We start from the raw sequence: 24071 nt of genomic DNA on the forward strand, positions 1-24071 counted from the left end.
TTCCTCTCCACCAAAGAACTCAACACAAATAACATGCAAGCAAATGGTTTATTGTTCAATTTGCCTGTTGAACACAGGAGGCTAAAATGACTGCTGCTACGTAATTCTTTTGGCATTTTATCGAATGATCCACTCCTTTCCTTATCCAGCTGTACAATTTATAAAATATTGTTGCACTCGTCAAGACTTTTAATCTACAAGGAATTCAATTTTATTATTATTTATTCAGTTAATTTAAGACAAATAGTGTAATACGGTGATGTTATAAATTTGCATACAGTACATCACGTATGGAAATGAAAAGAATGAAATTGAAAATATAATCCAGGAAAATGGGACCAAATGGAAAAGTCTTTCATGATGTGGGCCTTTACTGTGCTAATGCACCATGTGTTCTGGCTGGACTCCCATGCTTTTGTAGATCTCCTTGAGGATAAGCAGAGCTGTGTCTTCAGATTGCCTACAAAACACAAATTGAATATTAAGGATTGATATAAATGTTAATACTAGGGAAGGTTTCTTTTTTTCTTTCATTTAAACTGCTCCTCGGTGTCTTGATGAAATGTCACTGAGGCCCTCTTGAATTTAATTTGTTCTGGGGACACACAAATCACTGACATCCCACCTTCTTCTAATGTGGGGTGTGAGAATGAGAATGTCAGGGGCAGTGCTGTTCCGTAAGCCTCCGCGTCCCCCTCGTCACAAACAATTTGTTTGACAGTTTGAACTGTCCCCAAGAAGGATTGTATTTTACCAGAGGAGACGGCACTTCACCACCAAGCTGCCTAATTACACTCATCAATTAGTCTGGGGATCTGTGCATGTAGTGTACACAGTGGACATATTGGTAAACATGAATAAATGAGTCTGGTACCAGTAGCAGAGATGACTCTGGAGGGCAAACAGGTACTCATTAAAACTCTCAATGGGCTTCTCCTGCAGGACAAAGTCGATCCGATTCCCTCCATTCAACATCCCGATCCGAACCTGAGGCTCCTCCTCTTTGTGTGGTTCGGGGATCTCTGATGGTCTTTGCTCTGAAACTAAAGCAAAGCATGAATATTGTGAAAAAAGAACTGCACACATATCCAAATGGCAACTATGAGAGAGACGCTCACGATCTTGCGCTCTTTTCTCCTGCTCTTCAATCTGATTGGCCACCATAGCCAACTCTGCCTGAAGTTGAGCAGACGACGTGTGGGCGCGAGCAAAGTCGTTGAGTGTCTGCCACGCGCTCCTCAACGAACTGATAAAACCGTGCTTCAGGTCTGAGCCCATCCGAGACAGACTCTCCTTCAGCTCTGAAACACCAAGATACATTCCCAAGGACTACTGGGACCACAACTATGAAATGTCAATATTAAATATTCAACATAAACACATTCTTAACGTTTCTTTTGCTTACCAAGATGCAGCCTTTTCCTTCCTTTGTGATGCGGTATCAAAACTGGCTTCAGCTCCAAGTCCGATATTATCATGGGCTCAATCCTGTATGCCACTGGGTCCAACTGAACCAGAGATGAGTGACATTAATAAGTTTGCCATGAAGATTGCTATCTAAATCAGATGTGGGCTACTGCTTTAGACAATCGTATTCCCTAAAAATGCGATGTCTGTTACACCTTTCAATTTCCAACCATTCTATTTGGAATGATACATCATTCTGTCAAACAACGTAAAATTTGTCTTGCTGACAATGAGTAACAGTCTTTTATTTTCAGTATGAACTCATAATTTACCATTTGCATTACTTGCAGGGGTGCTCAGACTTTTTTACCCCATGATTTACTTTTCAAGCAGTCAGCCTCTCGCAAGCTACCGACGACAGCGGGGGTGGGAGTGGGGGGAAGATGATGATGATGATGATGAAGAGGAGGTTAATGTTATGTTGCCTCCTATATTTAAAATACAGAAGTAGCTTTTTGTGCACTGCATTGTCTGTGCTTTCATCCTGGATCAGGTTATGCCAAGGTGGAATTTTAAAATTACACACCATCTCATCCTGCATTTTCTACTTTTTCTTCAGACCAGACCTTACCCACTCGGAAAACAGAAAATCTCGTCCAGTTTAACCACTTTTTCTTCAATTATTCACAAACTCCGACAGTCATTGCATCTTAAAACAACAGCATTTCTTTTTTAACTTTCTCCATTAATGTCAAAAGTAAACATAAGCAGGATGTCTAGCTAGTCTTTGCTCTACGTTGCCCAGACTGTGTTGCTAACTAAAGCAGCGGTGGTAGACGCTGTCATTATAGAACATGTTGATGGGCTGCATAAATACTGTAACATTTGTAATTATGAGTGTACATCTTTAAGAGTCGGGGGGGAGTGCAAGGTAAATTAGGAGCAGTGGTCATTGTTAGAGAAAGTTCCGTGTGCTGCCTAAAAGAAACCAGTGGCTTCTTTTAATTTTTATAACAGTACATATGTGAATTGTGCCAAACCAGTCATCCCTCACTCGATCGACGCATTGAGCACCCATGATTAGTGTATATTTATCCTGAATAAAACAGTGTTGCAACATCAACCAATATGATACTCCCAAGTAGTTTACATGCATTTACAAAGTCATGAATGATCAATTTTAACAATTCGGATTTGAAGTGATCTTCATGGAAGTCCATAATTAATGTCATATACTGGTACTTCCAATTTTCAATGACAGTACTTATTTGAACAAATTAAACATAGAAGCTTTTATCCCCTTTTGAAATTGTTTTTTTAAATAGCCTTGAGTGATCAATAACATCCAAAGCTTTTGCTAAATGAATACAAAATACGTATATAGTTTTTGTTGTCTATTGCTATAGAAATTTTTTCCAATAAACGTCATGATTGCCATTGCTGTTGAATGTTTTGTTCTAAACCCATACTGACCACTATTTAACACGTACAGTATTTTTAAATAATTTTACTCAACATTGTGAATACTTTTTCTATTATTTGTTTTCACCGGTACAAGCAATCAAACAGGCCTGTAGTTTGAGAAACTGCTTATCACCCTTTTTAAAAAAGGGCTTACTTTTGCTCTTTCCATTGAGTATGGAAAGACTCCGGTTGATAGTGACATATTGTATCAATGGGTCAATACAGTTACGGATTCTATTAGTTTTCCTGTTCGCCGCCATGTCTTTGCTATCAAGGGTGCGTCAACAGGCTATGGAAACTGCTGAGGGGAAATAATTCCATCCATCCATCCATCTTCTACATCTCTGATCCTCATTATGGTCGCGGCGAGAGGCGGTTGCCAGCTATTCGAAAGGCACATATAGACGAATAACCATTCGCAAGCAGATTCACACCTACGGGCAAATTCAATTGGCCAACAATGCGTGTTTTTGGGATGTGGAAGGAGACCAGAGTACCCAGCGAAAACACACGTAGGCACAGGGAGAACATGCAAACTCCACACAGTCAAGGCCGGATTTGACCCCGGTTGCTCAGAACTGTGAGGCGGATGTGCTAACCAGCTGACCACTTTACTGTGGGGAATCCATTTTTGAGGGAAAAAAAAAAATACCAAGCCTCCATGTTTCACTTAAGATGCCTCAGACACACTTTGAGGTGGAACGCCTACCGGATGGTAAATATTAAAGAATCCTTTGCACGTTGGCAGCTGATAGTTCTCTTCAATCTTCTCCAGGCCTCTGACAGTCAAGAACATGCCGATTGGAGATCCCAGGGCAAAGAAATTAACTGGACTGAAGTTTAGATTGTGATAGACCACTGACACCTGTAAAGCATGGCAGTGATGTGTTTAGGCAGACATTTAGACACCCAGTCAAAAAGGACAATCTGCTTCAAGTGCTTCAACACGACTACACGTACCTGTCCGGTGCCAACTTCAAAGTAGTTGTAGTCAACGTGGATGGAGGAGACACCTGGCGGCAGATTCTTCTCAGTACCAGTCTGAGCAGCTTGTGTGGGCTCTGCAACTAGACTGACCACCCGGACGTCATCTTTTTTCTCCTGAGCAGCCATCAATTTACACAAGAGCAGGTCAGACAACTGTTTAAAGGGTCACGTTTTTCTGAAACTTGCCTCTTTAGTCACTCTTTCTTTGACAAATTTGGCCATTTTCTTCCGCGGGCCAAGTGGAATACCCATATCCTTCAAGTCCTCAATGGTGCACATGAGCTAAAAGAAGAGCACAAAGACACAAATCAGTCGAGTCTAATCAGCATTAATAATCACGAAAACATCCATCCACTTCCTATGGTGCTTGTACACTTATTAGGGCCGCAAGTGAGCTGGGGGCTATACCAGCTAACTGGCGAGAGTCTGAGTACACCCTGGATAGGTGAAAAACCTATCACCCTTGATTTCGGACTCAAAACCAGTTCATAAATTTCGTGTGGATATATGATGAGGCGATTAAAGACTTTTATGGTTTTGCAGTTTTAATGGCCCTTTGATGGAAACCATAACTACAATGTGGGCCGTGACAAAAATGAGTTTGACACGCCTGCAGGAGATGAAAGCACAATTACAGGAGCTGCTGCACTTAGTGGGGAAACTATATATAGTAATCCCTCATTTAAAGCGGGGGCTAGGTTCTCCACCGCAATATGTGAAATCTTAAAAGGAAAGTCTTTTTTTTTGTTTGAGGGGGGTTAATTTCTACATATTTTAAAGCTGTATGAACCTCCTCAGACTCTTAATCATTCCCACACTCTCGTTTAACCTGTAGCATACTCTTGTAAAGACTTGCAATACTTAACATCTTTTAAATTCTTGAACATACAGTACTGCACAGTATTACTGTTCGATGCACAGATTTACTCTATGTACATTTTATTCTTTATGTCCATGTCCATTTTCCAAGCCGGTTACACAAGGGTCACAGAAGTGCTGGAGCCTATCCCAGCTAACTCCGGACAAAAGGCGGACTACACCCTGAACTGGTCGCCAGTTAGTTTCACGGCACATATCAACACCATCACTGAGTGGGAATCAATCACCCGCTGCCTTCCCTTATGTGTTTTAGTTATTATATTGTATTATTTATTTATTACAGTTTTAATGTTTTAGGCTTAGAACCATTTATTTTACCATCCAAATACAGCATACACTAAAAATTCCAAAATATAACAAATGAAGCTGCAGTAGGTTAATGGTGATATAGCAAGGGAGCGCTGAAACTAGCCTGATCCATCCATCTATCCATTTTCTGAGCCGCTTCTCTTCACAAGGGTCGCGGGAGTGCTGGAGCCTATACCAGCTATTTTTGGGCAGGAGGCAGGATACACCCTAAACTGGTTGCCAGCCAATCGCAGGCCACGTAGAAACAAAAAAATCAGTATCACACCTAAGAGCAATTTAAAGTCTCCATTTCTAGAAAAAAAATGTCACAGAATTTTGGGGGATTTTTGTGGAGACACACACACAAGAAAAAGCTATTCCATTTGAAGCACGGTCTCGTCAGCAGACCATGACTTGAACTTTCACTTACAAAAGATTCAAGGTCAATCTTTTCCTCGTCAAAGGTATTCTTGTACTCTGACAGGCCAAGATGTTCAAGCACATTGGAAAGATCCTCGAGCTCCTCTTCTTTGGGCTGCTCCTCAGCATCTGGAGGGATGACTGCCTGTGGAACCTGGGCTGCCACCTTGATTTTGGAAACAAACTTTATAACTGCTTTGAAGCATATGAGGTTACAATTGTAATTTTTATACCATTCCCTGCTGGTTCTGAAGGATTACAAAAAATAACATAATTCAGAATTTAATGTAAGAAAACAATATTGAATAGTGAATATCACCTCTTTGGCTTCTCCGTTGACGGTGGGCATCACAGGAGGTGTCACATCAGTCTTTTGATTTGACAGCAGGTCAAAGAGGATAAGAGACCCTAAAATGACAGTTACATTTATGACGACAAAAGCATCACAAAACAAGAAAATGAGCTGGTTTCTAAAACCTCTGGTAAAATGATAATTCTGTTAAGTATTACATAGACTGACCAGCTACATTATGAGCACTTGTACAGTACGAGTTGTAAAATGTAACACATTGAAAAGTAAAAACCTGTTGGACCCTGTCAGTATCATTGTCTCTTGAAGAAGATAATTGATACAACCATTGTATTGTATATAATATTGGATATCGGGTCATAAAGTTGTGACTGATTAATGTCCATCCACCTATTTTCTCAGAACGTGCTAACTAAAATATCAACATGGTGGTCAATGGATTACAGTGAATTATATTTAGGCAAACCACTATAACACTAATATATTTTAGATAGAAGGTACAGAGTTATCCTCCTTTACAGCTAAAGATAAAAAGTAGCGCAGTACCCAAGCTGTGCCCGGAAACAGACACTGTTCCTTTATAATCAGGGTTCCTCTTCAAGAACAGGGTATGAAGTCTGTTAATCTCGAAGGCAACGGTGTCCATGATGGTCTGGCAGTAAGTAGGACTGTTGTAGAATAGTACATCTAACAATGTCTCATTTGTAAAGTGACGTAATCGTCCAGTGCTGGGTAATGTGATTTTCTTTATTCTCCTGCAAAGAGAAATATTTGATGTTACGTTATAAATTTACAATCTTACGTGTGTGTGTGTGTGTTTATATATAAAATTTTCTTTTTTTGTGCAACATGTGGGACACAATTGTGAAGTGGAACGAAATTTATTGGATATTTTATACTTATTGAAAAAATAAAAAACTGAAAAGTGGGGTGTACAATATTATTTGGCCACTTTACTTTCCTTTCAGTGCAGCAAACTCACTCCATAAGTTCAGTGAGGATCTCTGAATGATCCAATGTTGACTGATGATGATAAATAGAATCCACCTGTGTGTAATCAAGTCTCCGTATAAATGCACCTGCTCTGTGATAGTCTCAGGGTTTTGTTTAAAGTGCAGAGCGCATCATGAAGACCAAGGAATACAGCAGGCAGATCCGAGATACTGTTGTGGAGAAGTTTAAAGCCGGATTTGGATACAAAAAGATTTCCCAAGCTTTAAACATCTCAATGAGCACTGTCATTATTATTTATCATATTGAAATGGAAGGAGTATCAGACCACTGCAAATCTACCAAGACCCGGCCGTCCCTCTAAACTTTCACCTCGAATAAGGAGAAGACTAATCAGAGATGCAGCCAAAAGGCCCATGATCACTCTGGATGGACTGCAGAGATCTACAGCTGAGGTGGGAGAGTCTGTCCATAGGACAACAATCAGATCAACAATCACTGCACAAATCTGGCCTTTATCAAAGAGTGGGAAGAAGAAAGCCATTTCCCAAAGATATCCATAAAAAGTCTCATTTAAAGTTTGCCACAAGCCACCTTGGAGACACACCAAACATGTGGAAGAAGGTGCTCTGGTCAGATGAAAGCAAAATCGAACATTTTGGCCACAATGCAAAACGACAAGTTTGGCGTAAAAGCAACACAGCTCATCACCCTGAACACACCATCCCCTCTGTAAAAGATGGTGGTGGCACCCTCGTGGTTTGGGCCTCTTTTTCTTCAGCAGGGACAGGGAAAATGGTTAAAATTGATGGGAAGATGAATGCAGCCAAATACAGGACCATTCGGGAAGAAAACCTGTTGGAGTCTGCAAAAGACCTGAGACTGGGATGGAGATTTATCTTCCAACAGGACAATGATACAAAACATAAAGCCAATTCTACAATGGAATGGTTCACAAATAAACGTATCCAGGTCTTAGAATGGCCAAGTCAAAGTCCAGATCTGAATACAATCGAGAATCTGTGGGCAGAGTTGAAGACTGTTGTTCACAAACGTTCTCCATCCAACCGCACTGAGCTCGAGCTGTTTTGCCAGGAAGATTGGGCAAGAATTTCAATTTCTCGATGTGCAAAACTGATAGAGACATACCCCAAGTGGCTTGCAGCTGTAATTGCAGCAAAAGGTGGTGCTACAAAGTATTAATGCAAGGGGGGCAAATAATATTGCATGCCCCACTTTTCGGGTTTTTATCTGTTAAAAAAAAGTTTAAAATATCCAATGAATTTCATTCCACTTCACGAATGTGTCCCAATTGTTGTTGATTCTTGACAATTTTTTTTTTAGGGAAAAGGTTGAAAGGTTCAAGTGGGCCGAATATTTTCACAAGGCACACACTATATATATATATATATATATATTATATATATATATATATATATATATATAGACACATACCCATACACCCAGCCAGCTGCTGTAATAAGATTTTAACACGTCACCATTTTTCCTCACCAAATATACTTCCAAAAGTGATCAGTGATGAAGTTGTGTGTAAAAATGTGAAATGACAGAGTGAAAAAGCATTGAACACCAAAGAAAGGGAGGTGCAAAAGGGCATGGAAATCCTAAAAACATCTTAAATTGATCAATAAACAATAATTCAGCCCCTTGTCAGCACAAATGAATATCAGCTGGTTCAGTCCAAATTGATGTATAGTGACAATAGTGGCATTGCCAAAATGTGAGTCAAGACACATCTCATGATGGGTACCAGCACAGAGCTGTCACAAGACCATTATCGCAAGTGATTGCTGCAAACCATCACAACGGCATTGGTAACATGGTGAATATCTAAGCTTCGGAGCGTTCCAGTGAGCACAGTTGGGGCCATAATACTTAAACGAAAAGCCACCATACCACCATAGATGTGCCTCAATCAGGTGCTCCTTACAAGATTTCTGACAGGAGTGAAAAGAATAATCAGAAGAGTTGTCCTGGAGCCAAAGACCACCTGTGGAGACCTTCAAAAAGACCTGGACTTAGCAGGTACTGTTTTCAAAAGGAAAAGAGTGTCTAATTCACTTTGCCATGATGGGCTATATGCACGCTTAACACGTAAGACTCTATTTCTAAAACAAAAGCATGTCAAAGCTTGTCTAAAGTGTGCTGAACAACATTTGGACAGGCCAGTTAAATACTGGAACAATATAGTCTGGTCGGATGAGAGCAAAATTGAACTCTTTGGATGTCAGAATGCACACCACATTTGGAGGAGAACTGCACATCACACTGAGAACTCGATAATAACAGTGACGTTAGGAGGTGGGAACATGAAGGTGTGGGGCTTCTTTTCAACAAATGGCACTGCTAAAATGTTCCGAGACATTCTTGACAGAAACCTGCTGCTATCTACGAGAATGATGAAGATGAAGATGAAAAGAGGGTGGATATTTCATCAGGAATATGTCTAAAAAAATACTGCCAAGGAAACACTTATATGGTTTCAAAGGGGGGAAAAATACAGCTGCTAGAATGCTTCATACAATCACCTGACTTAAAACCAATGGAAAATCTCTGGAAAGAAGTGAAACTCAATGTCCATAAAAGAAGCCCGTGAGACCTTCAAGATTTGAAGATTGCTTGTGTTGAGCAATGTGCCAAACTCGCACCAGAGCAATGCATGTGATCACTTTCTTCATAAAGGCTGCGTCATGAAGCTGTCATTGCAAACAAAGGCTTTTGTAAAAAGTATTAAATACGATTTGCCGTATTCAATACTTTTTCTCTGTGTCATTTCATGTTATTACACATAACTTATTTTCCGATCGTATTTATTTTCGTTTCTTTGCCAGTATGAATTACTTTGGTTCTTCCTAACATCTGGTGAAATTTTAATCTCAATAGCAGTTTTGGAGATACATTTAGTGAGAAAATTGTGACAAGTTCAATAAATATTTGAGCTGCTGTCAATCTAGCACAGCATGTCAAGGGTGTCAGGTCTCCTCACCTGTCCACCCCTGTGGCATCTCCATGAAGAGCCGTGTGCCACTGGACCGGCAGGAACTCCACCCGACTGATGGCGTGATTGTCCAAGGGTTTCTTAAAGTGACTCTGCAGCAGCTTCAACGACACACTGCGGAAGTCATCCACTGAAAGATGATATCGAGCAAATGTGGTCATGATATTCTACATTTACAGTCCTCAACATACTGTAAATAAAAGAAATCTGTGAAGAGTCAGCGACAGAATTTGTTAGAGAACTCAAGAGCAACTTTTGGAATTTGGTGATTTTGACTTTGGAGGTAGAATTATTTTAATTTGAAAGAACATTTTTGATTTACTAGAATTTCAATGGTATCTGTTCATTCTTGTAACAATTTGTTGGAAAAATTACATTTTTGTGAACACATTTACAAATTTCACTTGCAATCAATGGACCACATTTGAGGGAGTATTTTACCAATGTAGTATGCTATAAAAAAAAAAACGAGACTAAGAGGTTGTGTCGTGTTTTCTAACTAACATGTTGGGGTGTACTGTACTAGTGGAACACTGCTTATACATTTTCAACTCTTTATACCATATGTAACTCACCTTACTTTTACACTACTGTTTTTATTGTAACTGCAACCTATTAGCTATGCACCCTACGATATGTGACCACGTGCGGTGCAGCATAATATAGGCTGCAGAAATACTGCCATTCATTTAAACTCACCACACTCAACCATGCTCCGAAACCTCAGGTCACATACGGGACCAATTCCATGAACCATGAAAACAAGATGGTCAACTTTAGGGAGCTCGCCTGGAAAAGGTGCAGAGAATGGATATGGTCTTAGTTATCAAATTAATCATCAAAGTTATTTATGGTTTTTATCAACAGTTTCATCATCATGCACTAAGAGGTATCTCACATTGTAAGTGTCTGTTTCTATGACGATGGCTGGCACTTTTCCATCCTGGTTTATAAATCAGAATCTTAAATCTTGGGGTTTCTTTGTTCATATTAATGAGCAAGAAATACCTTCCACAAAAAGAGCCCAAGTCCATGCTTAAATTTAGATCTGCATTTCATATCCATACATGAAATGATATTTTCATGATTACATACTCTTATGTTTTGGCTTTTTTTCAATTAACATAGCATGCATGTTTCCTGATGGGAAAAAGAAAAACAACACAAGCACTGAGAGAAGATACAAACTCCTCACACGAAGGCTTGACCTGAGATTCTAACCCCAAAACTCTCAAGTGTGAGCTTTATATCAGTCTACGTTTGTACACAGTCTAAGTCAGCTACGTCAAGAACAACTTGTCTACCATCAGGAACTTGATCATGGTCATCATCAATCCCTCTCTTCACCACTCTGGGCCTGGTTTGTCCATCCTGATTCGTGCCCCACTCATCAGGTATGGAGGAGGACTGGAACTGCACTATCACCTACAGAAACATTGACAACAAAGCTGTGTCACTCACCAAATCACGGCTACTACTTCCCTGATTTGAGGGCTTGACCCACTTCCAAGGTTCAATGCAAACACTTTTTCAAACTTTCAGTGAATTTTCCAGATGTTATGTGGTAAATACAAAATGATGTGCAAAATTATTTTTTTTGCATTTCAACACAAAGAGACAAAACAATAAAATAATCTCAATTTCCAGCACTTTTCCAGGAAACAAGAGAAACTTGGAATTGGTTTACCTTTGGATTGTGCATGACAATGGTTTCTCCAGATGGGAACTCCAGTCTACGGTGCCATTGGTTGGTAGATACAGCTTTCTTGTATTCTGCCTGTAGAAAGAATGACAAGATATGAATGGCAATTACAAGTTCAAACATAAGAGTGGACACCATAAATTAGTACATTTAAATTATACCCATGTAGCAGCAAGCAAAAGAACAATTTTCAGAATTCTTATACTGTATTAGACTCACATCTGGTTCATTTGTGAATTTTTGTTCATTTGTGAATTTGTATTACCTCCAATGTAGTTTTGCTAGAATTTCATTGGTGTGTACTTTTTTTTTTTTTTTTTTTCAAAATTACATGAATATCCATCATTTACTGAGCTGCTTATCCTTACGAAGATCCGAGGGTCGTGGGAGTGCTGCAGCCAATCCCAGCTATCTTTGGACAGGAGGCGGGATACACCCTGAACTGGCTGCCAGCTAATTGCAGAACACATGGAGACAGACAACAGTCACACTCACAATCAAACCAAATTTAGAGTGTCCAATTAATGCATGTTTTTGGGCTGTGGGAGGAAACCGGAGGTCCCGGAGAAAAACCACACAGGCACGGGGAGAACATCCAAAATCCACACAGGCAGGGCTGGGATTAGAACTCCGGTCGTCAGAACTGTGAGGCCAACACTCTACAGCTGCGCCACCATGCCGCCTTACATGAATATGTCCACAAAATTACATTTTTCTGTGTTGTACTATACCAACCACATTTGAGTGACTATTTTTGGGTGGCTATTTATGACCATTTCTACTCTGAGATGAACAGTCGTGAATTTTATGTACATCAATTGAGACTCTAAATTGCCTATATGTGTGAATGTGAGTGCGAATGGTTGTTTTTTTAAGTCCTCTGCAATTGGCTGGCAACCAGTTCAGGATGTACCCCCTCTTCTCCCCCAAGGAGGGTTTAGCGTAAGGGTAGCTGGGATAAGGCTCCAGCGCTCCCGCGACCCGTGCGAGTATAAGCGACTCAGATAATGGATCGATGGCTTTTTAAGTCGCTCTGCTTCCGTTCAAATGAAGTTGGATGACAAACCTCTAGTTTCTCGCTGAATTCCTCAGAGTATGGGATGAAGCGACTATCTGTATCCCCTTTGTAAAACCAGGTGCAGCGGCGAACCTCTGAATCCTCCTCCTCCCAGTAAACAGCTGACCGTGTTCGGTCGTAGAGGTGTACATCAAAACGACCTCCGTCTGTGCGCACGATCACATTTTCTGGATCTGGTTGAACTAGAGGAACAAAACGTCTCGCATGTTATCTCTTTTTAGTACAATATATGATTTTCTAGATTAAAAGTAGTGAGAATAAGTAACATTCAGGAAAACTCTTTATACTGGTAGTACCAGAGTTATACGTCTCCTCGAGCTGGAGGGAGTCAATGATGCTGAAAGGAAGCCACAGGCTTTTGGACTCCACTAGCTTGCAAAAGAACCAGTGAGGCTGAATCGGTTCATATACATTGTAGTTGTACTGCATCATGGGACCAGCGGGCACGACTGCACCAGCAGGGTTGGCTGGAGGTTGTGGTGCTGGTGGTGCCTGCATGTGATTGGGAGGAGGCTGAGCAGAGGAAAAGAGAAAATGACTTTATGTTTTGCTGAAGAGTTATCTTTCAGGCATTTATCATCACCAATACAATCCAGCACAGTTTACCTTTGTGAATGTGGGTCCTGACAGCGGGAATGATTGTGACCCCGAGGTAACAGAGTAGGGATTGCGAGGGGATGTGTGGCTCGGCGGCAGGACCTCTGGAGCGGGAATATAAGGACTGGTTTTGCTGCTGGTGGCTGTGTGTCTATAAGGATTATGACTGTGTGGTTGCATCTGCGGCGGTGGTGGCGGGGTCACTGTACTAGGGGGAGGAGTATGGCGTCCCATTGGGCTCTGATACACTGTGCTGCCGAAAACAGCAGAGGTTGTGTTCAACTGTGAGCTAGGAGGCAACGTAGAGGCCACATTAGCACTGCAAGGAAGAGATGCCGTGACAGCACACATGGCTGCTGCTGAAAGCGGTGGGCATGGTGGTTGGCCAATAGATGCAAACGGGTCACTGCTGGTTACTGGGTTGGAGAAGTAGCTGAAGGTAGAAGGAGCTTGTACATTTCCAGAACACTGACCCAAAAAGCTGTCTTCCTCACCAACGTCAGTAGAATCCTCTGATGGGCATCATAGTGCGCAATCAAAAGCATGAACTGGTTTTAAAATGCACTGTTATTAATCTATTACAGCCCAATTACAATATGTTGACACATTTCCAAAGGACTGGTCGATTACAAGATAATTGCTGTAAAATATCTTGAAACTGAAAACAATCATCACAGAATTTGATCCAACACAGACAATAAATACGAGACCATACTGTGAGTAACTTTAACAGAACTACAAACTGTATGTAGATGGATATCAATCATTTTAGAATAAAGTCTGACCATATGACACAGGTAAAAATCAGGCTAAAGTCTGATAAGACAACTCATGATATAAATCATACGTTTCATTCCTATTTCCCAGATGGGAATGAATAACAATTGACATTCCAAGAGGAAATCTGCTAACTAGTTAGCTTGTATGCTAACGTTTCATTTCATTTTTTCTTACCCCCCGACAGCACCGCCGGACCAGAGGCCTGACTCACTGGCATAAAAGGCAAATTGAAGTTAAACTCCGGAGCCCCACTAAATAACAGATTTGCGCCGGGGTTAGGAACATTATTGTTTTTTCTATCTGCCATTTTCCTCTAAATTACACGTAGCCACTACCGGAGAAGGCAGTCAGTACGCATGATGCATTCAAGTCTACTGGGAAAAAGATGACTTCTTTAATTAACGGACTGACGTGATTCGGTGTTTCAAATGATATCCCATAGTCCTGTCTTTCAGTAGAATGTAAAAATAACTTTTGAAATAATCATAAAATAATAATAAAATAAAAAAATGTCGCCTGATGTCTCACGATACATGTAAAATTATATTGCAGATTGATGGTGCTGAACTCTCAGAAATTCATGTTGGTCGTTATATTCGTGTGTTAGTTGACAAATTTGAGTTTGGTTACGTCATGTCAAAATACGGATATTTCAAGTGTTATCACAGAATGACAGTACTCTATAATTCAAATTCTAGCCAGTAAAATACAAGAGCAATTTGAGCCCTGGGGCAATAATAATATAATGTTCCTCTTCTTCAAAATTTTATAGGTTCTGATTATAATGACAAATAAACTCTCGTAATTCTAAACACGAAAGGTCCAATTCCGTCGCTTGCGAAGTTCCGAAATAAGTGCAACCCAGAATTCTCAGACGGATATCACATGCTCCACGGATTTAGCTTGATTTCTATAACATTGTGTTTATTCGACGTCTGTACAAAACAGCAACAGATATGAAATAGAGATCTACTAAAATTCAACATTTTTTTAACAAAGATCACGGCTTGTTTTGTCTACAATTTATAGGCGGGAGGTAGTCTTGGCACGGTAATAGTTTTAGTTTTCTCTTCGTTTTCGTAATAGGATTTATTCAGCGTGTATTTTTGTCAGTGTGGCATAGTTGGCGTTTATACAACAACAACATAAAATAAACAAAACAAACACTTAACATAGTAGTGATAGATTTATCGCTTTAGCGCCGCTAGATCTTTAAATTTGAATCAAACGCATCCCCGCCTTCTCCGAGTGACGTTTGTTTCCCGCCCTAGCTTCTTCTGGCATCCGTTGAAGTGAACTCAAGTACTAATTGTTGGCTTATTTTACCTTGTTTTTTGTGACACACGTCCAGTATTCGTCTATGGCAACGATGCCCTCCACACATGACTGGATTAACAACCCATTGGGTGTTGTCGAGGATATGTTCGGTAAGACCCTCCGGCGAACTTCACATTCAACATTAAAGCTCAGCTCGTCAGTGTACTTGGCTAGCTTGGGGGCTCGTGGCCATGATGTACCGTGACGTTCCATTTTTCGGAGGCAGCAAACTGCATGTTTTCCGCCGCCCAACAAGCAACAACGTTGCGACTCACGCTCGGGTCCAGCTACGCGAGTTCAACTTTTTTTTTGTGGAAGAAACGCGTCGACTGGTTAGAAGCTTTCGCCAGCGTGCACACGCGTGAAGTGACTAAACTGGACACAACGAGGGGACATGGAAACTCCAAATTTGTCTTTGTTTTTTTTATTTGTTTTCGCAAACATTCTGAAGCTAGTGAAAAGACATCCACGTGTTGAGAATGACTTTCTGTAGAGGTGGTATCGGCCAATATTTATCGAGTACCAGTGGAGGCTGCCTATATGATACAAAAAAAAAATGAAGTTAGTAAATTCTCTTTGCTAGTAATTGGGACTACACTCCTGCCAATTGCTCATTTGGCGCATCAAACAAAAATGGAGGTAGTAGTGCTGGTATGAGTCTAAAAAAAAGTGGGATCGAACATCCCTAATTTTTCAATTCTGTACTACACCATAGTGTAGTATTGAACTAATCTCACTAAAGGAGATGTTCATTTCCATGTGGATGTTTTATGGTAATTATGCATTTATTAGATTTGCACTACTATTCCACAGGTGTCTTTCCTGGTAGTACATTACATTGTGTCAACTGTTGTTCCATGTTTTAATGGAAACTATTATATTGCTAATATAAGCTTGTTGATATTTCAGCCGGATCTCAGAATAACCCATATCCTGGTTGGGAAGCAGGAGTGGTTGAATTTTTCAAAGAGCATTTAACAGAGAAAGATGCTCACACCTGGGTAACACTGAGATCGTTTTTTTTTTTTTTTTTTTTTTTTTTTTTTTTTTGTCTGTTTATAATGAATCCAATCTAATACCTGTCAGAGCATACTTTCTCTTTAAAATATTGTTTGTATTGTTTCAGGTTCCATCTATGAATGACGTACCACTGCACTACCTAAAGCCTGACAGCCTTGTCAAGTTCCGCTGTTTAATTCAGGACATGTTTGATCCAGAGTTTTACATGAGAGTGTATGAAACTGTTGATCCCTCATCACAAGCAAAAGTGAGCATTTCCATCCCTTTCTGAGGCCATTTTAACACATTCACTGCATATTTGACAGTACTCTTTATATATTACTGTCTTTACTTTGTCTAACCAACACCAGGTTTTAAGGTGTGGGAAGTACAAAGATATGACAGAAAGCGGGGTAAGTCCACCACAGGGACAACATTCCAGATTCATTTGTATCCTAATAAATGACTCCTTTGTTCATCTTCAGGTGGATTTTAACTCCAAAAACATAGTCACTTCAGAAAGACAAACTTTCTACTGTGTACCTGTTCCTGGTGAAAACTCGTGGGTGAAAGATATATCCTCATCGTGTCTGAATTACTGTGTGTAGCAAAATGTAAAGGCTTATCGAGCAATTTGTATGTCTAATTACATGTGTCTAGTTTCCCCTTAACTCTGTTACACTGTTATGCTGACGTGAGTCAAGCAAGAGTGCTGCCATCCACCTCATACGTGCCAAACAGACAAAAGCGCAGCTATGAAGACGACGACATGGACGGCATGGACGCTCAGCCACAGAAACAGAGGGAACCTCATGCGGGTATGACAGCGTTCCAGACTGCATTTGTCGTTTTGGCAGTTGATGTAATGAACTTTGATTACGACAGTGTCTCTGTTAGAGCACAGACCGACTGAACCATTAACAATATGTGAGGGGAGAAATGTGTTTCTGATTCTGATGCGATTACTCCTGTCGCTAATCTGCAGGTCTTCAGATTCCCCTTGATCAACAGGGCAAGGGTGACGCTCAGCGGCAGGAGACAGAAGCTGCTCCCACCCGCATGGCCTCTACCTCACATCTCGACCTCAACTTCCCGCTACCAAACGAGAAAGGCCCGTCTTGCTTAATGAAGGTTCATGATCCCTCACTGGGTATTTGCTCAAGGCTTGTTATCAATGACTTAGGCCATAAACCAAGGTCTCTTTGTGCCAGGTCTATGAGGACTGGGAGAGTTTCAAACTGAATGACATAATAGAAGTCTATGGGATCCTCTCTGTGAGCCCTGCTCTTACCGCTCTGGCAGAAGACAAGTAAGACACTATCAGGGATGAGAACTTTCCGCCAATCTGCGGATTTCCGACTTTTTCAGACCAAAATGACCATTCTCGAGATAAGCGCAAATCCGTTGAGAAAATTTGGCAGGGGGTATCGTGCGCCTGCCTCTCTGTGGTGGGCTCCGAGCTGCAAGTTCAGCTTAGTGCTAGCACAAGCATGACTATCATATGCTGTTCTAACTTGCTCGGGAGTGTAAATATTTGTATTTTGCGACATAAACATTAAAACTTGTTTGCGGCAGATTACTCGATTGGACAACAGAGTTGTACAGTATAACGATCCAATCGTGTTAGTGGTTAATCAAGTTTCACCATTGCCATGTACGTGTTCTCGGTTCTCAGAAATCGCAGTGTAACTTGTTAGCCAATAATGGCACGTGGGACTTAGCGCAAACTGAGCGACGGTGTTATCAAAGTTTTACGATGGCAAAAGTGTTATAAAAAAAGGATGAAGATCGAGCGAGGGCAATTGACAAGGATGCTGGAATCAAAAACTGTTTCAGACGGGCATGGCTTGAAAAAAAGTCTAACCGTGCAGATAGCACCGAAAACGGTATCAACGTGTCTAACCGAACACATACAAAAAGTGGACATTCCCGGCAAAGTGCTGTGCACTCTGTGTTCCGACAGGAGCAAAAAATATCCAGGAGGAAACTCAAACACCCCCCCCCAATCGACAGACATTTTCAGTGTTTTTCCAAATTGGTGATTCTCATCCCTGCACTATTCAGAGTGGTTTGACATTCCTCATATGGGGACCTGGATGTCTGTCATCGGGCTTTGTACATCCACACAGGGACGCAATCTCCTCCCTCATCGATGCTTCGGATTCAATGGAGACAGCAGAGGAGCAGAGAGTGCACAGCCCACCGGCTTCGCTGGTTCCTCGCCTCCACATGCTCTTTGTCAAAACACTGGCACAAAACAACCCTCTGCTGCCCTGTGGCATCCTGCAAGACAACCATGCCTGTGAGTAAAGTCCTTTTCTTTGGCCACTGATCGCAAGACATGCTGTGCTATTTTTTTTTCCCTCAAATTGAATCTCTGTTGAACATGCCTGTGTATGAACTAAACCACAGCTACATTTATCTCACCCTATCACACGCATAAATAAGAGAGAATAAAAACTTCCTGTTGTGTAAGTTCACACTAAATATTTGGCCAAGCTCTTCGCCAACCCAACTATATGATCTGATCATGTGATAATCAGGGTCAATCACGTGATTTTCTAGTGATCATGATTTGTTTTAGCCATTTTCTGTCCTCTCTCCAGCTTACTAAGGGACACACTAATACAACAGATCTTGCTGGATGGAAAAATAATAGGTTTGTTTTAATGCCAGTAGTGTTTATAACAAACGCATGCTGTTTGTGTGTGGGCATGGGGATGTCACGCAGATAGCGCACGCACACATTGCCCTCTGCAACACAATAAAAAAAAAATCATAATTGTTTATTTTGACTAATATTGAAATAGTGATTCATAAACAATACTCAACAGACTTAGTATTTATTTAACTACCTAAACTCAACTTTAACTAACTTTAAACTAAACTTATAACAGCCACCAAAATAAATGACTAACAAGTAAAATAATCATGTAAAAACTTTTGTATAAAAAAAAAAAATACAACCATGGCTAAAAACATTGGCAGTCCTGGGGTTCACTGCATTCTCTATTATGTATGTTTGACTAAAAAAAATACTTTTCTCAATATTTTGTCATTTCGCAAATACAAATAATCTTAACTGACCTAAAACAGAAAAAATGTTGTCTGATTTTATGTCAAGATGGACAGGCGGGTGAAAACCATTTTGTCTTTTTAAACAAAGTCCTGACTGTTTGCTGTTGGTGCATCTTGGCCTCTTAGGGGCAGTGTGGTGCTATTCTCACATGGAGCTGTATTTTAAAAAGAGATAAAAGTTGCATTTAAACTAATGCTAATATTATCTAACCAGTCAATGGGGTTTACCCTTTACTGTTGGCATAAATTGATGTCTACAACAACGTATTGTATTCAAAAATATGTATGTAGTTCTTTTTGTTGTGTGTTTAGTTTTGCAGTACATTTGAACTAGGTTGTGAATAAACAGAATAAAGCCCACTCGGGGAAGGCAGTTGAACATGCATTCAACACTTATGACACAGAACACAGTGTGTGTACTGAGTGCATACACAACCCACACCACAGCACATTAATTGTTTTTCTTTGATTCTAACACATTTTATGATAATGAGAAGCCAAAATTGAAATCCCATTTAAATTTTGTTTAGTCGCCCATTTTTCGTATCTATTTGCGTATGTGTAACTATACACATGGCGGCATGGTGTGTGCATGTTGAGCATATTTCCCTCACAGTTCTGAGAACCCGGGTTTAAATTCGGCCTGGCCTGCGTGGAGTTTGCATGCTCTCCCTGTGCCTGTGTGGGTTTTCTCCAGGTAATCCGGTTTCCTCACAAATCTCAAAAACATGCATGATAGGTTAATTGAAGACTTTAAATTGCCTGTAAGTGCGACAAAAGCGCAAAATACTTAATATGTGCCCTGATTGGCTGGTGACCACTTGAGGGTTTACCCTGCCTCTTGCCCAAAGTTTGTTGGGCCAGACCTCAGCATACCCGCAACCCCAGTGGGAATAAGCGCTACATATACTGTATATTCATTTGAGAAAATTTGGAGGTGCACTTTTTTTAACGCAAATTATCTGATTGGGACCCAGTGTCAGGAGATCCTTAAAATCAAAGATTCAGCCCCTGGTGCAAAAACTAAATCTGTTTGTTACATGTCTGTCTTCTTTTGATCGTTAAACCTAATTATTACTTGTCCCACCTCTTCAGTTCTGTCTTCAACTCTGAGTGAGATGGCGTCCGTCAGACGAGACTTGCACATGTATCTCACTCACATCCTTCTGGGGGATTCCCTAGCTGCCGAGTACCTCATCCTGCATCTTGTTTCCAGTGTGTATGTGTCACGTGTTAGCGTTGTTCCCTGGCTGAAATCCAAAGACTCTGATTTCAATCCAGGCTTGGTGTTTTTGTAGGTATGCCAGGCGTGATGTGCTACCACTGGGCAAGTTCACACTGAACCTGAGTGGATGTCCCACCAGCTCTTCATACACTGAACGCCTCTACCAGGTCATTCAACAACTTGTTCCTTCTGTAAGTAAAAGCTGAGATTCATTTCTTTGTGGTATGTTACCCCCGTGCTATCTCCACTTAGCCATTCAATTTCTATGGTGTTTGTCACCTTGACGTCATGGGTGAGCTCTGGCGTCATTCCTACCTGACCTGGCAAGATCCGGGCTACGACCTGGACTTGTGGCCTGTCATTTGCAACGCACATATTGACAAACGACCGTTTGTGTTCACACCTATTGTTAAACATAGTGAGGGAGCAACAGGAACGAGAACATGCTGCCACCACACAGAAAGGCCAGAGCTAAGATTAGAACCCCAAATCTGCCATATTTATTAATTACAAAAATATATGTTCCATGTAGCGCATCTCTATCCCAATCTTGAGTTGGCTATTCTTTGGTGTCTAAGTATTAAAGTTTGGTTCAATTTCAAAAGAGAAACACGTACCTGGTATTTGACATTAGAGATGTAAGTTGAACAGCAAACACTTGTTGTAAATCTTTGTAATGAAGTTCCCCAAAAAGACAAAATATTTTCTGAAATTGTGAGGAGTATATTTCTTAAAAATGACTTCTGTCATCTCATCTAGGCTTTACATGATTAGGATTTTTGGGGCCATTCACTGATCATAGTTTGGAAAAATCAATAACTGATACTAAGTACCTTCAGAAGTATTCTCTATTCAGGTCATGTAGTCTAATCAGTCAGGTCGAAACATTAGCAATCCTTGAATGAAAGTCTTCTCCCAAGCACCACATTTTGTTCTTATAACACGGAGGATGCGATCCACTGTCGCTGTCATCGCTATGGTAACAAGTGTATCCGGTCGCGTTTGAGCTGACACGATAAAGCTCAGCGATCTGAAATGTGCTGCCGCTGACATAATGCAACCATGAAACACCAAATATGTCGTGGAATCTAATCCACACATTAAATGTTGCCTCCCTCCAATGTAAAGTCGAATCACAACCTCACTTCTATCCCAACACTGTAGTCATTCTTTCTGGGCATGAGCCTTGAAAACATGAATCAGATGCATCTGGTGCCAAAGAAGGACTACGTGGCCAACCGACTTGTGAGCGGAGCCTTGCAGCTGGCCAAAAACACTTCCCTCTTCCTTGATGAAACCCAACTGGAGCAAGGACAGCTGGACACGACAGGTGAAACTTGTACATGCCACAAGGGGTCGACCCTAGTTGGCGACTTCAGAAGGCGTGATTGGGCATTTAACAAGGCTGTCTTTTTGTTTTTGTTTCATGCGTGTGTGTGGTGCTGTAGGTGTTCACAATGTTACAGCTCTGGGGAATGTGATCTCATGGCAGAAGGTTGATTATGACTTTAACTACCACCAGATGGAATTCCCCTGCAATATTAACGTGCTTGTCACATCAGAGGGCCGCTCACTTCTGCCGGTGAGGACTCGCAGCCACACTGATCTCACTTACGCCTACGCCACAAGCAAGTCTTTCTCCAGCCAGGCCTCGGAGGTGTTAAGTTTCTGTCAGCCTCTCCTGAGACTGGATCTTGTCCGACGCTGGAGGTTGTTTCCAGCCAGCATCGCGCTTCTGTCTCGGCTGCCATTGGCTAGACACAGAAACCCCCTCCAGCTCGAGGCTTTAGCCTGGGTCTCATTCTGTTGTGAACAGTGCAAGGAATGTGCTGTGTGCTATTCTTGTGTGCTGGACTGATATGTTGCCATGGCGGCCGCTATGTGCCACAGGAACAATCCAGGGAGAGGCGTCAGTCTGCAGAGAAGGGCAGCGCACTGTAAACAACCTCAAGCGTTGGTCAGAGGTCCAGTTGTGTTTGTATTGGACTCTGAGGGCTGGTCAAGCTTTACTTCTTGCGAGTGCGCAGTGATGCAATGACAGCGATTGCATTCCATCATCTGTAATCAAAAGTGTCAAACATTTACCACATTTCTTTCTCCGACCCCACAGTCAGACTGTCAATTACACCTGCAGCATCAGGTGGCTCCGGAGCACATGGATGAATATCTCCGTAGCATCCCCATACATCTTCAGACCTCCTCACAGTTCAACAAGTTCCGACTCTACCTTGGTGTAGCCCGGCAGCTGGACTACAATATCTCAGACGAAGTGACCAAGGTGAGGCCTTTTTCCACCTCTCTTACATCTCCTACATGCTCGAAAACTTGGCAGGAGCCCAAAGTCTACAAGCCCAATGGACAAAACATTTTACATAGGCTGCAGTTTATATTAATATATTGAACAGTCCTTTATGATTCCAACTGTTTGAAATGCTTCTTTTCGTACTGTCCTCAGTCCGTTGAGGATGATTTTGTAGATATGAGGAAAGACGACCCCCAGAGCATCAGTGCTGAGGACCTCCATCGAATGCTTGTTGTGGCAAGGTGGGCTCTAATTTATTTTTCATTTTTGATAAAATTGGGGTAAATTACACAGGTCACCTGAAGAAATAAAAAAATCGGAAATTTTAAGCAAACAGTACTACTGCACCCCAGACGACTGGTTTAGCACCTGCCTCACAGTTCTGAGGATCAGGGTTCAAATTCCTGTTTCGCCTGTGTTGCCCTGTGCCTGCATGGGTTTTCTCCCACATCCCAAAAACATGCATGGTAGATTACCTGAAGACTCTAAATTGTCCGTGGGTCTCGAATGTTTTTTTTTTATGTGCTCAGAGGTTGGCTGGTGACTACTTCAGGGTGTACCCTGCCTCACACTTCAAAGTTTGTTGGGATAGTCTCCACCACACCTGTGACCATATCAAGAAGCATTATAGAAAATGAATGGAAAGTTTAACCAAACAGTACTAGCTTTGACTGCATTATAATTCCCAACCAGTGTGCCACAGATAGTGTTGGAATTTAACATATCTGTACCAGTAATGCATAGACAGCCAGAAGAATTAAATGCTCTTCCACTAAATAGTCAAAAATACATGATTGAGCACTTTTTGTTAAATGTTTGTGGGGTGCCTAGAGATTATTTTCAGAAGTGTAACATGTATTATGAGGGACATTGTGATGTATTCAAATGATGCGATGGGACACTCTTGACTGGGTTTTCTTTTGTCAGGTTGCTGTCACTGAGCCTGGGACACACTTCTCTGTCCAGAGACATCTGGCTCAGGGCCAAACACTTGGAGATTCAGCGTAGTTACAGGATGGAACAGCACAAGACTGTCAACGGAAATGAGCTGTAATTTTTGGAGAGCGTTATCCTTTTGATACTTTATATGATTTAAAAAAAAAAAAAAGGTTCTTGTTTCATCTTTGTTGATTTTGAAGCTGTGGCTACAGGCCAGGAGTTCACAACTGTACCCAGTTTAGTGTTTATAATTGTTTCCAAATGTAAATAAAGTTGTAGAAAACATATTTCCATGGCATCCTGGCATTCCCATGAGCTGAGATTATTCA

The 24071-nt window shown here is 41.2% G+C and overlaps 2 protein-coding genes across 2 annotated transcripts; one reads left to right on the forward strand and one right to left on the reverse strand.

Moving 5' to 3' along the window:
• Nucleotides 1–29: 29 nt before the first annotated feature.
• On the reverse strand, nt 30–14268 carry sec23ip (SEC23 interacting protein). Its single transcript, XM_061837205.1, has 18 exons — nt 14057–14268; nt 13112–13614; nt 12802–13018; nt 12494–12687; nt 11413–11502; nt 11030–11150; nt 10425–10514; nt 9714–9855; nt 6302–6510; nt 5765–5853; nt 5456–5611; nt 4045–4140; nt 3832–3972; nt 3581–3736; nt 1406–1508; nt 1119–1301; nt 875–1043; nt 30–460 (listed from the first exon to the last, which is right to left on the reverse strand). The coding sequence occupies exons 1-18, from the start codon at nt 14187–14189 to the stop codon at nt 379–381; spliced, it is 2874 nt and encodes a 957-aa protein (XP_061693189.1). The 5' UTR covers nt 14190–14268; the 3' UTR covers nt 30–378.
• Nucleotides 14269–15114: 846 nt separating this feature from the next.
• On the forward strand, nt 15115–24040 carry mcmbp (minichromosome maintenance complex binding protein). The gene is made up of 16 exons (XM_061837206.1): nt 15115–15309; nt 16109–16200; nt 16326–16466; nt 16570–16611; nt 16684–16773; nt 16881–17016; nt 17184–17329; nt 17410–17507; nt 18328–18500; nt 20372–20495; nt 20575–20692; nt 21666–21831; nt 21950–22083; nt 22612–22779; nt 22957–23045; nt 23731–24040. Exons 1-16 carry the CDS (start codon nt 15243–15245, stop codon nt 23855–23857), a joined length of 1911 nt encoding a protein of 636 aa, XP_061693190.1. The 5' UTR covers nt 15115–15242; the 3' UTR covers nt 23858–24040.
• Nucleotides 24041–24071: the final 31 nt, after the last annotated feature.

The sequence above is a fragment of the Syngnathoides biaculeatus genome, chromosome 12 (genome assembly GCF_019802595.1).
Source record: "Syngnathoides biaculeatus isolate LvHL_M chromosome 12, ASM1980259v1, whole genome shotgun sequence".
In the NCBI taxonomy this organism is placed as follows: Eukaryota; Metazoa; Chordata; class Actinopteri; order Syngnathiformes; family Syngnathidae; genus Syngnathoides; species Syngnathoides biaculeatus.

Bases quoted from the DNA above. Each gene is read 5' to 3' on its own strand.
- mcmbp (XM_061837206.1), top strand. From the start codon at position 15,243: ATGGCAACGATGCCCTCCACACATGACTGGATTAACAACCCATTGGGT. The intron at 16,201-16,325 runs GTAACACTGAGA...GTATTGTTTCAG, and splicing joins AGAAAGATGCTCACACCTGG to GTTCCATCTATGAATGACGT. The intron at 20,693-21,665 runs GTAAGTAAAAGC...CCAACACTGTAG, and splicing joins TTCAACAACTTGTTCCTTCT to TCATTCTTTCTGGGCATGAG.
- sec23ip (XM_061837205.1), bottom strand. From the start codon at position 14,189: ATGGCAGATAGAAAAAACAATAATGTTCCTAACCCCGGCGCAAATCTG. The intron at 12,688-12,801 runs GTACTACCAGTA...TTGTTCCTCTAG, and splicing joins CGAGGAGACGTATAACTCTG to TTCAACCAGATCCAGAAAAT. The intron at 3,973-4,044 runs GCAAGTTTCAGA...ATGGCTGCTCAG, and splicing joins AAGAAAGAGTGACTAAAGAG to GAGAAAAAAGATGACGTCCG.